Source organism: Alosa alosa, chromosome 22, assembly GCF_017589495.1.
Source record: "Alosa alosa isolate M-15738 ecotype Scorff River chromosome 22, AALO_Geno_1.1, whole genome shotgun sequence".
NCBI lineage: Eukaryota > Metazoa > Chordata > Actinopteri > Clupeiformes > Clupeidae > Alosa > Alosa alosa.
In genome coordinates this window covers 3,614,672-3,627,271 of record NC_063210.1, presented here as the reverse complement: position 1 = coordinate 3,627,271, position 12,600 = coordinate 3,614,672, and the positions used below count along the sequence as shown (strand labels likewise).

Sequence of the window (12,600 nt, the reverse complement as noted above, 5' to 3'; positions counted from 1 at the left end):
TAGGTTGATAAATCCTTGCACCGTGTTGCCTCAAAAGTACAATGGGTGGGCTCCGCAGAAAGTGAAGACAGGATAGGAGCTGTCCAAAGGGGAGGGGTGCTGAAAGACATTCGTTCAGTGACCGCCAGTCAGGAACAGAATATCTAAAGAGGCTGAGTTATGAGTATTCACATATACATTCCCTACTAATGAAAGTGATTGTGGGTCTAGAAAAGGGGATTTTAAAAGTCCCCACTACTTATGCAGTCCTTTATTACTCTCCGGAATCCCAAATACCTAATGGGAACGAAAACAAATGGAATAGCCCAGAAAGCCTGGCAGGAACGTGTGTGTTAAGTTGTGAGAAATTCAGGTCACACATGAAACGTCACTAGAAGAATTGCCATTTGCCTGAAGCAGGATGATGTTCATGCTTCCATGAATGAACACATCATATCAGTTTCAGTAAGTCTGAGTGCACCAACAGTATTTACACACTATACTGTAGAAAGCTAAACTGTGAAATATATTACTTTATTAAACTGTGAAATCATTGTTTATTAATATCAGTTTTACACATCAAAACTGTATCTTGCTTTATAGTGCCAAAGACATAAGAGCAATTTTCCACACACTGATACTCATAAACAGCAGGGGATCTTGTATAAAATGCATATGAAGAAAGAGTCAAATTGAACAAGAGAAAAGTTTCCCTTAATTGTAGACTACCTAAGTCAGATAATCATTTTGGAATGAAAAATACTTTGTCTGATAAACCTTTGTTGTTTAGTTTTTATATGTGTTATGGCTCAGTATGTCTCAAGTTGTCACATGTTAATTGCAGACACACACACACACACACACACACACACACACAGGCTGGCAGATGTTGTGGGGACCGGGTAAACCGACAGCCAACAATGTTTGTAAACTTTGATGCTCTGTATAGCTTGTGCTAAGGCTATCTTTATGCTTATGGACACAAAATAAATAGTAATCTGTAATCTAAATACAAATGACATTCAGATTACAATCTACAAATGACAATATGGGTGAGCTTTGCTGGACTTGCATGTGACATCTTGAATGTGGCATCCTGTTGGAGTTGCCACTATTGCAAAACACACACACAGATACACACATGGTCGCACACACACACACACACACACACACACACACACACACAAACAGACACACACACACACTCACACACACACACAAACAAAGGCAGTTACACACACATAGCACTTTGACATAAAGTGTCAGGTTTATTCCTTCCACAAGAAAATCTTTATAGAGAAAACCCAGTTGCTTTATTTCAGTCAATGCAAAATAAATGTGGTGGACAGTTAAAACATATTCCTAATCAACATAAGGCTCCATAAAAAGAAAATCATCATTGAAATTAAGGCATTTACAGATATGTGTCTGCATAGAACAAACACAAAGACATCGTTGCAGCTCAGGCCAAAACATCACCAGCACACTGATCAAAAATGGTCACATCTCAACTGATTACCACATCTAAATGGACTGAGACATATTTGGGGATGGCATGTCAGAAGCAATCCTCTTACAGAGTGTGCCAGCTGTGTGTTTGAGACGAGGTGGACACTGCACGGACAGGTAACGATGCCTAAGGAGGAGGGTGGACGCGTCCAGTCATCAGTGAGTGTCGTGAGGAGAGGTGGTGGAGAGGCTGCAGAGACGAAGTGTGGTACTGAGAGGGTCAGAACACCTGGCAGTCAGAAGGACACCACAGCAGAGGACCTCAGCCCTGGAGCAGCACAGGAGAGACAGAGAGTTACACGTCTGAGAAGACACGGGAAAGACCACACATGTACAGGTACCCACACACACATGTGTCCACTCCAAGACCACGCATCTACAGGTACCCACACACATACATGTGTCCACTCCAAGACCACACATCTACAGGTACCCACACACATTCATGTGTCTACTCCAAGACCACACATGTACAGGTACAGTACCTACTACACATACATGTGTCTACTCCAAGACCACACATGTACAGGTACCTACTACACAGATACATGTGTCCACTCCAAAGTGACCAGTATGTAGCAGCAGTACAGAGTCTCCAAACACTACAGTATCTACATTACAGGCTAAAACTATTTAGGGAAGTTGAGCCCTTCATTTATTTAAGACCATTCTAACAGATAAAGTCTAAGATAAAAATGTTATTTAAGGTTTTTTTTCATTATTTCATGCATGCCACTGTACTACCAGTCACTGTGCTGAAGTCACAAGTCAGCAAGATAAACCGCTCGAACTGCCAAAGCAGACCATAGGAGGACGTTCCACGCACAGCATTGTTTGCAGGTGCAGAGCAAGACAATCATGGGCAGCTCTCTGTTTGAGAGCCCATCTGGACTGGGACGCAGGAATCCAGGGAGCAGGGTGCTTGGGCACCATATGGCCACGACCCCCAGGGGAGAGATGATCCCAGGAGGGCAGATCACTCCAAACAAATCACACCCATCCCTGCCCAGGAGCCCCGGCAGACTGTGATCAGCTCGGATTAACAGCCCGCACATAAGGATTTACACACCCACAAGGGTAACACATAACTCAGCATGAATAATGTACATGCCAGAAAAATGCCTTTTGGCTCTCAAAATACATACGTGATTTTAAATGTGAGACATAAAGAAAGTATACTGTCTGCTTTCAATCAACATGTCACATTTATGGTTTTTGCACAGAAAGATTGTTAAGGTGTCATGTTTGGCAAAGTGTGCAATCCGGAGTGAAACATAATACCAGGGCATAAAGTGTACGCATGTTGCATGTGTACTCTAGCTCAGAAGGGAGTTACGAAACATAAAACATATTTAGATGTGCTATGAATCTGTCCCAACTCATTGACACGATGACAGAGCTATTGGTGCTGTAATTCTGCTCAAATGCTCCTTAAGGGGCTGTTTGTAGTGTGTGTCTAAACATGGTTTGACAGACAGAGTGGCCTGGTGAGACGCTGTAATGAGCTGCATTGATTGAAGTTTCCTTCTCTGGATGCAAAATAAATGCCCATAACTCAGTGTGTGAGTGTCTACATTACAGGCTAAAACTATTTGTGTGTGTGTGTGTGTGTGGCAAGGTCATGTTGCTCTGAATGACCTAGCATCCAAAATCCAAGAACACTAAAACATCACCACTGGGAATCATAATCATCCAATTCAAGCTGATAGTGAGATCTGTGTCCAATCAGGGGTCTAGTCAAGGCCAGATGTCCTGTTTGGACTTTTAAAATCATACTTTATAGTTTTTGTAGTTTTATAGTAACTAAGGGATTAATGCAATTTGGCCATTTCCTCTGGGGACACAACCTTCTTTGGTATGACAGCATGTTATAATGCCATTCATCAGCATTCCAATATATCATTCCAATGTAATTAAGTGCAATGGGATACTGGTATATAAATCGTCAAAATCTTTGAAGGAAAAGCCAGCTTGAAGCAGTTTAAAATCATCATCACAATGCCATATGCCACTGAGACATATTTAGTAAATTACTATAATTAGTATTTTGATCAGTTAAATCAAAGTAGAAAAATGCTGATAATATATGATTGAGAGATATTCACCGATTTAAATTTCACAATTTGATTTTTAATTAATTAAACTGTTTTGGCATCATCACACTTGCTAGTGCTTAAACTCTCTTTAAGACTGGAGATGCATAGCTCCACAGCAGCACTGAGCCACTGAGGGAAACAAGGTTTTCTTGGGCTAGATGAGCTCTCTCCAAAGCCCCAGATCTGAGCTCTGTGTTGTTTTTTGTCTCCGATTAGCAGAGGACTCTGCCTCGCTGCAGGGGCCCACTGTCAGAGACGCTGGGAAGTGCTCAAGAATGCCCTTTGGTGCAGACCTATATTTCACCGAGCGGAGGCTGCCACTGACAGACATACACTTCAGCACAGCCAGGGAAGAATTAGGGATTTCATTTGGCAACCAGCATAAAGAAAATACATCTGATAAATAAAAATGAGATAAATGAGCAAAAGCCCCGAAGCATTAATTAGAATATTAATTAGAGTATTAGGTTCAAGGAAAAAACAAACAACTGAAAGAGACACATAAATATGCCAACAAGGGGACTAAAGACAAAGAGGGTCCTTAACAGATGGGACTAATCAATTGGCCATTATTGTTCTAAAATCACATGGGTCAGCCTCCAGCTGGGATGAGAGTACCTCTCAATGGCTGCTTAAATATAGACACTCAATCTATTTCTTCACTCTCTCTTTAGGATTGCACTCCAAGTCTGTGTTCTACATCAGACACAGTGTGGCTCACATCTCCCCTTCAGATGTTGAGGAGAGGAGAGTACTAACCTGCTGACAGGGAGAGGGAGAGTCCTGCTGTTGCGTCAGGCCTCGGGGAGATGATGCAGATGTTCCCTTCCTCCTGAAACATGTCAGTATGGCATATGATTGGTAAGAAGTTATGTCGTATGAAAACAGTATTGCTCTCCCTAATGTCATTAGAGGTTATATAGGACAGTAAAGGGTTGAATATAGGACAATCTGCAATAGATGAATTACAGTATATCCGTGGTGGAATATCCTTCTCTGTGCCTAGAGATTTAGCACCCCCTACTGTGTGCACACTTTATGTGCTGATGATGTCAGCCTCATTACAGACTAATACAGATTAATTTCAAGATGACCGTACCTGGCTTGTAGGACAGTAAATGAACAAGGTATATCTTGTTGATTATCATAACTGTCAATTAATTAACAAATAGGTGCACATGGGTGCACTTTCCATACTAAATATTTAATAATGTAATATAATATATAATATACAGTATAATATAATTTATCATAATATAATAACATTTAGAAATAAAGACAGAGATATACACAGCATGAATAACATGTGGATGGTAGGCTACAGTATACATATGAATGTGCACATTCCCTTACCTGTTAATGTGGCAGGCATCAGAGCTCTCCCTTGTCCCCTGTTAAAGCATGCTGTGAGTTCAGTGGAATAGTCCTGTTGATGTGTCCAGAAAGGCTGTGTGATAAACACCTGTGCAGAGGAATGGCCTTCCCTGCAGCCTGGAGGACGGAACAGCCTAACAGCCTGAGGTCGGAGCTGCACCTAGACAGCAGCTCACCTGTTGAACCCCCCCACCTGAAGCCCAACCCCTGCTCCACCTATGCACACCTTTCAGCACATCTCTCGCCACGGTCTGGCCAGCACCATGCATCTGAGGTAAACACACCTGTGCACACACACACACACTGTAGGAAAGGTCAAAGGAGCTTTTACTTCATTCCCTCCAGCCACTGAGAGAGAGAGAGAGAGATACAGAGTTTTTAAAAAACTAGAGAAAGGGAAAACCAGAACAAACAAAAAAAGAGAAAAACACTGTCTTTTCAGGATTTCAGCTTCTCCTCTGAGAGATGTTTTTTTTCCATCCCTTCAAATTAGAAAACAAAGGACAGGTTCAGTTCCATGGTTTGGCTTTTAAGAGTTTTCATCTCGGTAGTTGCAATAGAAGAGCTGGTGGCAGCGAGCTCCTCGGAGATTGGCTGTGCCTGAGGTGCACTGCGCCTGTCATAGGGCCCTCATTACATCATGTAAACAGTGGGGGCAGGGTTGCCATGGTAACACCTCTCCGTTTTCTCAGGCTTCCACTGGGAAGCAGCCACCAGCACCACCTGCTTAGCAGGGAAAGAGAAAGAGGGAGTGCTTCAATTTAAGAGTCCTTAAATTCCACATGCACCAAATCCGACACGCCGGACAGACAGAGCTCTTCCCAATTAAAAAAAGGGGCCTTCTCTTTTGTCCCTTAATGAGCACCATAGTTCAGTAGCTGTAGTTCTCCGTGTAACCAGTATCATGTCCTCAGTGTCTGTTTGGGTCTTAGTCCAACAACATACAACATCATACTCCACATCAGGGTGAAGCTCTCAGCTGTGGTCCTTCCATCAGACACATCCAACAGACAAAGCTGTCTGGAGACCTGCAGATGACAGGAGAGGAACTCAGTCATAGCCCACAGACACAACATCATCAGAACAGTCAGTCATGAGTGCATTCCATGTTCCTGACCTCTTCCTTTAGAACATCTTTTAAGTATCGTTACAATATGTCATAACCTGGACGACAATCAAAGGCAGAGTTACATGAATTTCCAGACTTGGTTTATTTAGTAAGATACCCCACATTCCCATGGACATGAGTGTCCCTTGTTTAATGAAAACACTCTAGTCTCTGTGAGTGCCCCGGCTCTGTAATAAGGCATTATAAGGGAGGAAAACAAATGAAATGACCTCCTAAAGCCTCCCGGCCAATAAGGACAATGATCTGCCTGTCAATCACGTCAGAGCCGCACTGTGAGTGCATGTGGGCCAGTGGCTCTGGGAGAACACTGCAGGGAGAGGGGTCATCTGTTTGGCTTTATCAACATGCCTGACATCTGTATGGCGGACACTACCATAAATATTTGCACATTGTTTTGGAGAGAAAGGGCAATTGTTGACATATGAGTAAACCTAAAGAAAGAGCTGGAGGGCGCCTTCAAACCCACCTGATCTGGTTGGCCGGAGAAACTACGACCAAAGAATGAAGGCTAAAGAGAAGAACAAAAATAAAAATAAAAACTGAAGATGGAGCCAGGAAATGAAAAGAACAGAGGAGGTAAGGAGGAAGAGAGAAGAGAAGAGAGAGTTGTTTAAGTCAGACGGAAGTGAAGAGGGTAATCAGTTGACAAACTCTAAGAGTGCAGAGTGCATTTACATACTCTGACACTGAAGAGAGTTACAGCCAAAAACACACAAACCATCTAAAACACAACCACTGCATGAGACGGACTGTCATGGTTCAGCTGGTCTCTGATCTAACATGACAGGTACATGAGAGTCTTGGCAAGGTTTTTGTAAATTTCGACTAGATTTTCACCCAGCCTCAGAGACCGGCTCTGTGATGGTTGGGGTATTTGCCTGAGGATAGCTGTCAGAATCATGTTATTCTAAAATACCAAATGGTTCCCAAAAACTGATGCATTTTCTCACAGTTAATTTTTTTTCTCGTGAAACTGTGTACATAGAACCCTCTTGCATGCACACACACACGCACACACGCACACACACACACACACACACACACACACACACACACACACACACACACACACACACTTTCCATCTTGAGGTCTCCTTGACGGTTGACCTTGACTTGCACATTATTTTCACACCACTACGATTTAGCCCATGGCCGATAATCCTGGGGATTTACCTTTTCTTCTAATTCCTTTATCTGTCGTTTCTGTGCTTCTATCCACTCCTCCAGCTCCTTAATTCTCTGAAACGTTTGAAAGGCAGTTGAAGTCAGCAAAGTTCACTTGGACTGCATTTTCATGCAAGCTGATGCAATTTAAAAGTTACTGGATAACTTCCTTGTAACACTTCACTAAACACACAAAACATTCCCCATGATCACTGTCTGGTTACTTTTAAGGTTTTAGATGTTATCTAAAGAACCTTATTTAAGGTGACTCATTCATGTGACCAAAAATAAAATTGCTATATCCCCTGAGAAGCTTTAGATCAAAGCAACTGATAAATCTAATCTGCTCTCTGTAAACAATCTTAACCTGCTCTAAATAGTTCTATTCCCTCCAGCTAACAGGCTGTCATTATAGTTCTAGAATAGCATCTCCAACAAGCACTAATAACATTGTTAGCTTAAGGGCCATTTATCATCCTTACTCATTCATTCTGTCAGTGCAACATGATTTTAATCCATTACAAACTGTTTTTTATTTATCTGCCTCACTGAAAGAAGAATCTATGAAGTAGCAGTATCGGTATTTTTCACCAAACTTTTATTGATGATATTCTGTTCCCTGCATGGCTACGTGTGCAGTATGTGCTTGTATCTGTGTGTAATAAACATGATTTAGACAAATAAATGGACCTCAGTAACTACACCATGCACTCTCCTGCTAATTAATGACCGTGTGTTATTTTTAAACATCCATTTTAATATTCTTAAGTGAAGATATGACCGTATATGACCGTGTGTGTGTGTGTGTGTGTGTGTGTGTGTGTGTGTACCTGCTGTGCGTGGTGCACCAGCTCCATCCTCTCTCGGAGTATCTGTGCATCCCTCTCGCGGAGTTCGCTCAGCACCTGTCTCCTCCACTGCTCCACTGCCCGCTGCAGCGCGTTGCGCTCCTCCTCCGACAGCAGCTCCGACACCTTGGCCCCGGCCTCCTGCTGCAGCGCGTCGAACAGCATGGCCTCCAGCTCCAGGATCCGCTGTGGGGCCAGAGGGCAGTCAGGTGGACCTCGCCTCACATTAGTGGTGCAAGTGGAAGTAGTGATGGATATCAAACCCAACATGAATTTGTATGTGAGTGTGTTTGTGTGTGTGTTTGTGTGTGTGTGTGTATGTGTGTGCGTATGTGTGTGTGCGTGTCTGTGTGCGTGTGTGTGTATGTGTTTGTGTGTGTGTGTATGTGTGTGTGTGTGTGTGTGTGTGTGTGTGTGCGTGTGTATGTGTGTGTATGTGTGTGTGTGTATGTGTGTGTATGTGTGTGTGTGTATGTTTGTGTGTGTGTGTGTGTGTGTGTGTGTGTGTGTGTGTGTGTGTGTGGGTGTGTGTGTGACGTGGTGTACTGGCAGGATCCCAACAAATCCCACCTTATGGGCCTGGTCCACTGACTGCTTTCTGTAGTCCAGCTCGTCATCCAAATATCCTTTCTGTTTGCTGAAGAGGTCCTGTGAGGGAAACAGGAAAGAAATGGTTACATTTAGCTTTTGAACTTTGTAAATGGTTAAACTTTAAAGTATAAATAACATGTAACCAAACTGCCTAAAACTGTGCATAATGCATATATGAAACAGATATGAAGCATCTTAGGAAAGGTGATACTAATGAAGGTAAAACATTTCACTTAAATTAGTAACCTTCTCTAAATTAGTAATTAGTAACCTTCTCTCTACATTACAGTATTAGGAGACATGTACTGACATATGAACTTTTACCAATATTCTTCTAATGAACACTAGATGGAGCTGTTGGAGCATTTCCCCACCCAGTGTAAGGGGTGGAGACAACATTAGAAATCTCAGTGCAAAACTGCAGCAAAATACCTTCTCACTCTCAATGTCCAGCATTTTCTGTGTTAAAGCTGATTTGGTCACCTCAATTTGCTCTAGCCACTGAGTAGAACAGAATGAAGAAATGTTATACATTTAATAACAATGAAACACCAGATATTGAGTACTGAACCTTAGACATAAAAGCATGTTAGTCAAAAGCATGTACCTTCTCTGCCAGAGTGAGCACAGTCCTGGCATGAATGACTACCACTTGCTCTTCATTGGAAAGGGTCTGTGTACAGGGACACAGATATTAGTGAAAGGTGAAGAAAAAGACTACAACACAATATATGTATACTGTACACAAGAGTTCTGTACACGCAGACAACACAACACGTAGTCACCTGACACAGACTTGGACAAACACACACATTTACAGAAGAAAAGCAACATACACTTACGGCGTTATCCCCCAGAATATCCAGCTTTTTCATCAGCTCTGAAATGACTATGTCCTGCAGTACAGAAAAGGACCCAATTTGTTGCCAGTGCCTGAGGCTACAGTACATGTTTCAAATACAATTCTATCTCAACTTTCAGCGTTAAAGTTACCACACGTAATTTGATACCTTTGTTACCACAACTTCAGTTACCACAGAATACCACACCAACTCTGACTGAATAAAGCTGGAGAATAGTTTGATGGTCATGAGTGAAAACAGAGGTTTAACGTGTATGTTCATGCTCATGATTCTAAAAGGACTATGCACAGCACTACTTCTCTCAACAGTACTACCACTTCTCTCAAAGTACATGAAGACAATTCTCAGAGAGACACGCGTTACTGGTACAGCTCATTTCCCCTCAGCTAATGGTCATGTGGGACTCTGTCCTTACCGAGACTCCCTCTGCCTCACAGTAGACCTGCAGTGGACTCACTCCCTCACTGAAGTAGATGTTATGGAAGTTTATGGCAGGAGACCTCCTCTCTCTCTCCTGTGGAGTGAACAAAGCTGTGTCACCAACTCTGCTGCAGTGCCCAGAGATCTAATCCATAATGAATAGCTCCCATGCTCACGGCCACGTTCTTCAGAGACATCAGAGGCAGATAGCATATGATAAAGAGATGTCCATTTAGAATTCTAACTAAATGTTAAACTGAACTGGGTATGGCATGAAAGCTTTTAAAGTGGCAATTTATTACAAATAATTCTGAAGAAAGAAGACAGAGAAATGACTGAGAGCTAGCACTTACCTCAAGTTCAAGAATACGGAACTCTAAAAGTTCATTTTGGTCTTTAATGTCCTGAATCTCATTTTTCAAACGATGCTCCTCTGATTCCATTTGCTTTATCTGTGAAATAATAATAGAGCACTCAAAACTTCAAAATGGTATTCACTGAATGAAAGCAGGTGTCAGTGCTCACGCTTGTAGAATTTACCTTTTCGACAAGGACTTGATTTCTTTGATACAGCGCCTGCTTCTCCTCAATCCATTTCATATCCTTCAAAAGAACAAAAACAAAGAATATAAAACACACAGGCATCTGTTCGTCAGGCTCAGCCAAGTGACTGCAGCTGGAAAGACAGAGTAGAAGACTGAGCAGAGCTCTACTCCAGAGCCCCAAAATAGGTCACTACGGCTTTGAAGTGGAACTCCCAGGGGTGGCCCAGACGTGGGCCAAGGGGTGTGCGGTGGGCGTGGGAGCCGTGTGAAAATACACGGGCAGGACGCCTGGATTGGTCCAGTTACAACTCAGCGCTCGGGTCGGGATGGCGGGTCGGGTCAGCAATGGCAGTGTAAGTGTTGGTCCTGCGGAGTTAATGACAGTGTTCTCCCGCTCATGCCCTGCTAAGCATTGTGCAGGCCAATTGTCTCTTCGAGAATTGCCCCCGTTGAGTCAAAGGGAACTCTCTGGTCTCCCCGAAGATGCGCCCGACGCCTCCCAAAGCAATTTGGAGCAGGCAGGGCCTCTGCCCACTGCAGTTCAAATGAAATGTGATATGTCATACAGTTCCTGCAGGAGCCTAATTCATTCTGTGGAGCCCAGGCTCTCAGCGCCTTGGTTACAACTCTGGGCAGGGCAGGGCGGCATAAGGATGAGGGAGGAAGGCGGCACTTCTGTACAGCAGTTCTAACGCTCCGCTATTATCGGCAGAGCAGCTAATGAGACTATCGGGGCCCGTAATAGGCAATCTAGCTATGAGCGCATGGGCCCATTTGATACCAAGCAGCAGATGGTGTTTGGTCACACAATTGTTAATTCCTAGCATAAAAAAGTGTGAGTGTCCTCTGTATGGAATGCACTCTAAGTACTTTGCAATTTTAATGGAGTTCTTCAATGGCATCAAACTTTCTTGGATATCACATGCAAAGTGATTAATGCAACTTAAAAACATTCATATCAGCTTGCTGCTGCAATAGTTAGTGAGCACTTCTTACTGGCACGGGGGCATAAGTTGCTGGCGTTATGTCCTACCTGGCCTTGCTGACTTAAAACACACTCAAGGTCTTGGACTCTGGTTTGATAGCGGATGAGTTCAGTTTGCATTTGTTCTCGTGTCTGAAAGGAAAGTAGGCAGTCTTTCATTACATAAACAGAGAGAATGAGATAATTGTACAGGCCCAGATCCACCTTATGCATAAATGCACTCATGGATTGACATCCTTATCAACAGCAGATGCTTTGATTGAAGGCTCATTATTATACATTTTACAGACATTTATTACAGTCAGATTATTAGATTTCACTTGTCACACATTTTATGATATAATAAAGATGACATGATTCATAACGGTAAAATGCTAATTGCCTGAGCAAGCAGAGTTTACAAGACAGTATTTTACCCTGTTGTGTTGTTAATTTTGCACAATGCTCCAGACAGTGTGGACAATGATGTACTGTGTGTTTGTACCTTGACTTCCTTCTCAGCATCAAAGGTGCCCCCGACCTGCTCCTGGAGAAGGGCATAGGCCCGCTGCAGCGCCTGGTACTCCATAGTCAACTGACGAAACCTCAGCTCTGTCTCCTCTCTTATCATGCCCTGTGATACACACACACACACACACACACACACACACACACACACACACACACACACACACACACACACACACACACACAAAACACAAAAACACAAACACACACACATATCTACGCTTTAAGAATATATCAGACCATATCTCCCCAGGGGGTGGTATAGATATCGAGGGTTTTGATCTGAAAATGTCACTGAACATATCTGTCTGAAATGTCAGCTTGTTTGTGTGGACCTCCCCTCGCATGTTCCCCGGCAACCCCTGACCCTCAGACAGGTCACCCCTGACGTGGACGCCCCTCACCTCCTCCAGGTCATCGTCTGGTGTGCAGGGCGTGCGGTCAGTGTGGTAGGAGATGGATGAGCCGTCCGAGTCCAGAGACGCCTCTTCATCATATCCGAAGAACGTCTCTATCACTGGCTGCTGGGGGCACAAAATAGCTGCACATTTGAGCACTTCATCAACAGCACGTGATAGTCTAACGGTGTG

General features: G+C 43.2%; 1 protein-coding gene across 22 annotated transcripts in view; it reads right to left on the bottom strand.

The window, feature by feature from the left end:
- Positions 1-5,268: 5,268 nt before the first annotated feature.
- Positions 5,269-12,600, bottom strand: part of jakmip3 (Janus kinase and microtubule interacting protein 3) — a 33,745-nt gene continuing 26,413 nt past the window's right edge. For 9 of the 22 annotated variants that reach the window (XM_048232884.1, XM_048232882.1, XM_048232880.1 and 6 more), the window contains 14 exons: positions 12,415-12,534; positions 11,988-12,116; positions 11,552-11,635; positions 10,514-10,576; positions 10,327-10,425; positions 9,969-10,067; positions 9,527-9,586; positions 9,298-9,363; positions 9,123-9,191; positions 8,670-8,747; positions 8,082-8,285; positions 7,261-7,326; positions 6,554-6,595; positions 5,269-5,986 (listed from right to left, as the gene is read on the bottom strand). In XM_048232884.1, the coding sequence (XP_048088841.1) occupies positions 5,861-5,986; positions 6,554-6,595; positions 7,261-7,326; positions 8,082-8,285; positions 8,670-8,747; positions 9,123-9,191; positions 9,298-9,363; positions 9,527-9,586; positions 9,969-10,067; positions 10,327-10,425; positions 10,514-10,576; positions 11,552-11,635; positions 11,988-12,116; positions 12,415-12,534 (1,305 nt within the window). In that variant the 3' untranslated portion in view covers positions 5,269-5,860. Of the gene's footprint in view, positions 5,987-6,553; positions 6,627-7,260; positions 7,327-8,081; positions 8,286-8,669; positions 8,748-9,122; positions 9,192-9,297; positions 9,364-9,526; positions 9,587-9,968; positions 10,068-10,326; positions 10,426-10,513; positions 10,577-11,551; positions 11,636-11,987; positions 12,117-12,414; positions 12,535-12,600 lie in introns of all 22 variants that reach the window. The other 13 variants (XM_048232893.1, XM_048232901.1, XM_048232899.1 and 10 more) reach the window with 6 other exon arrangements.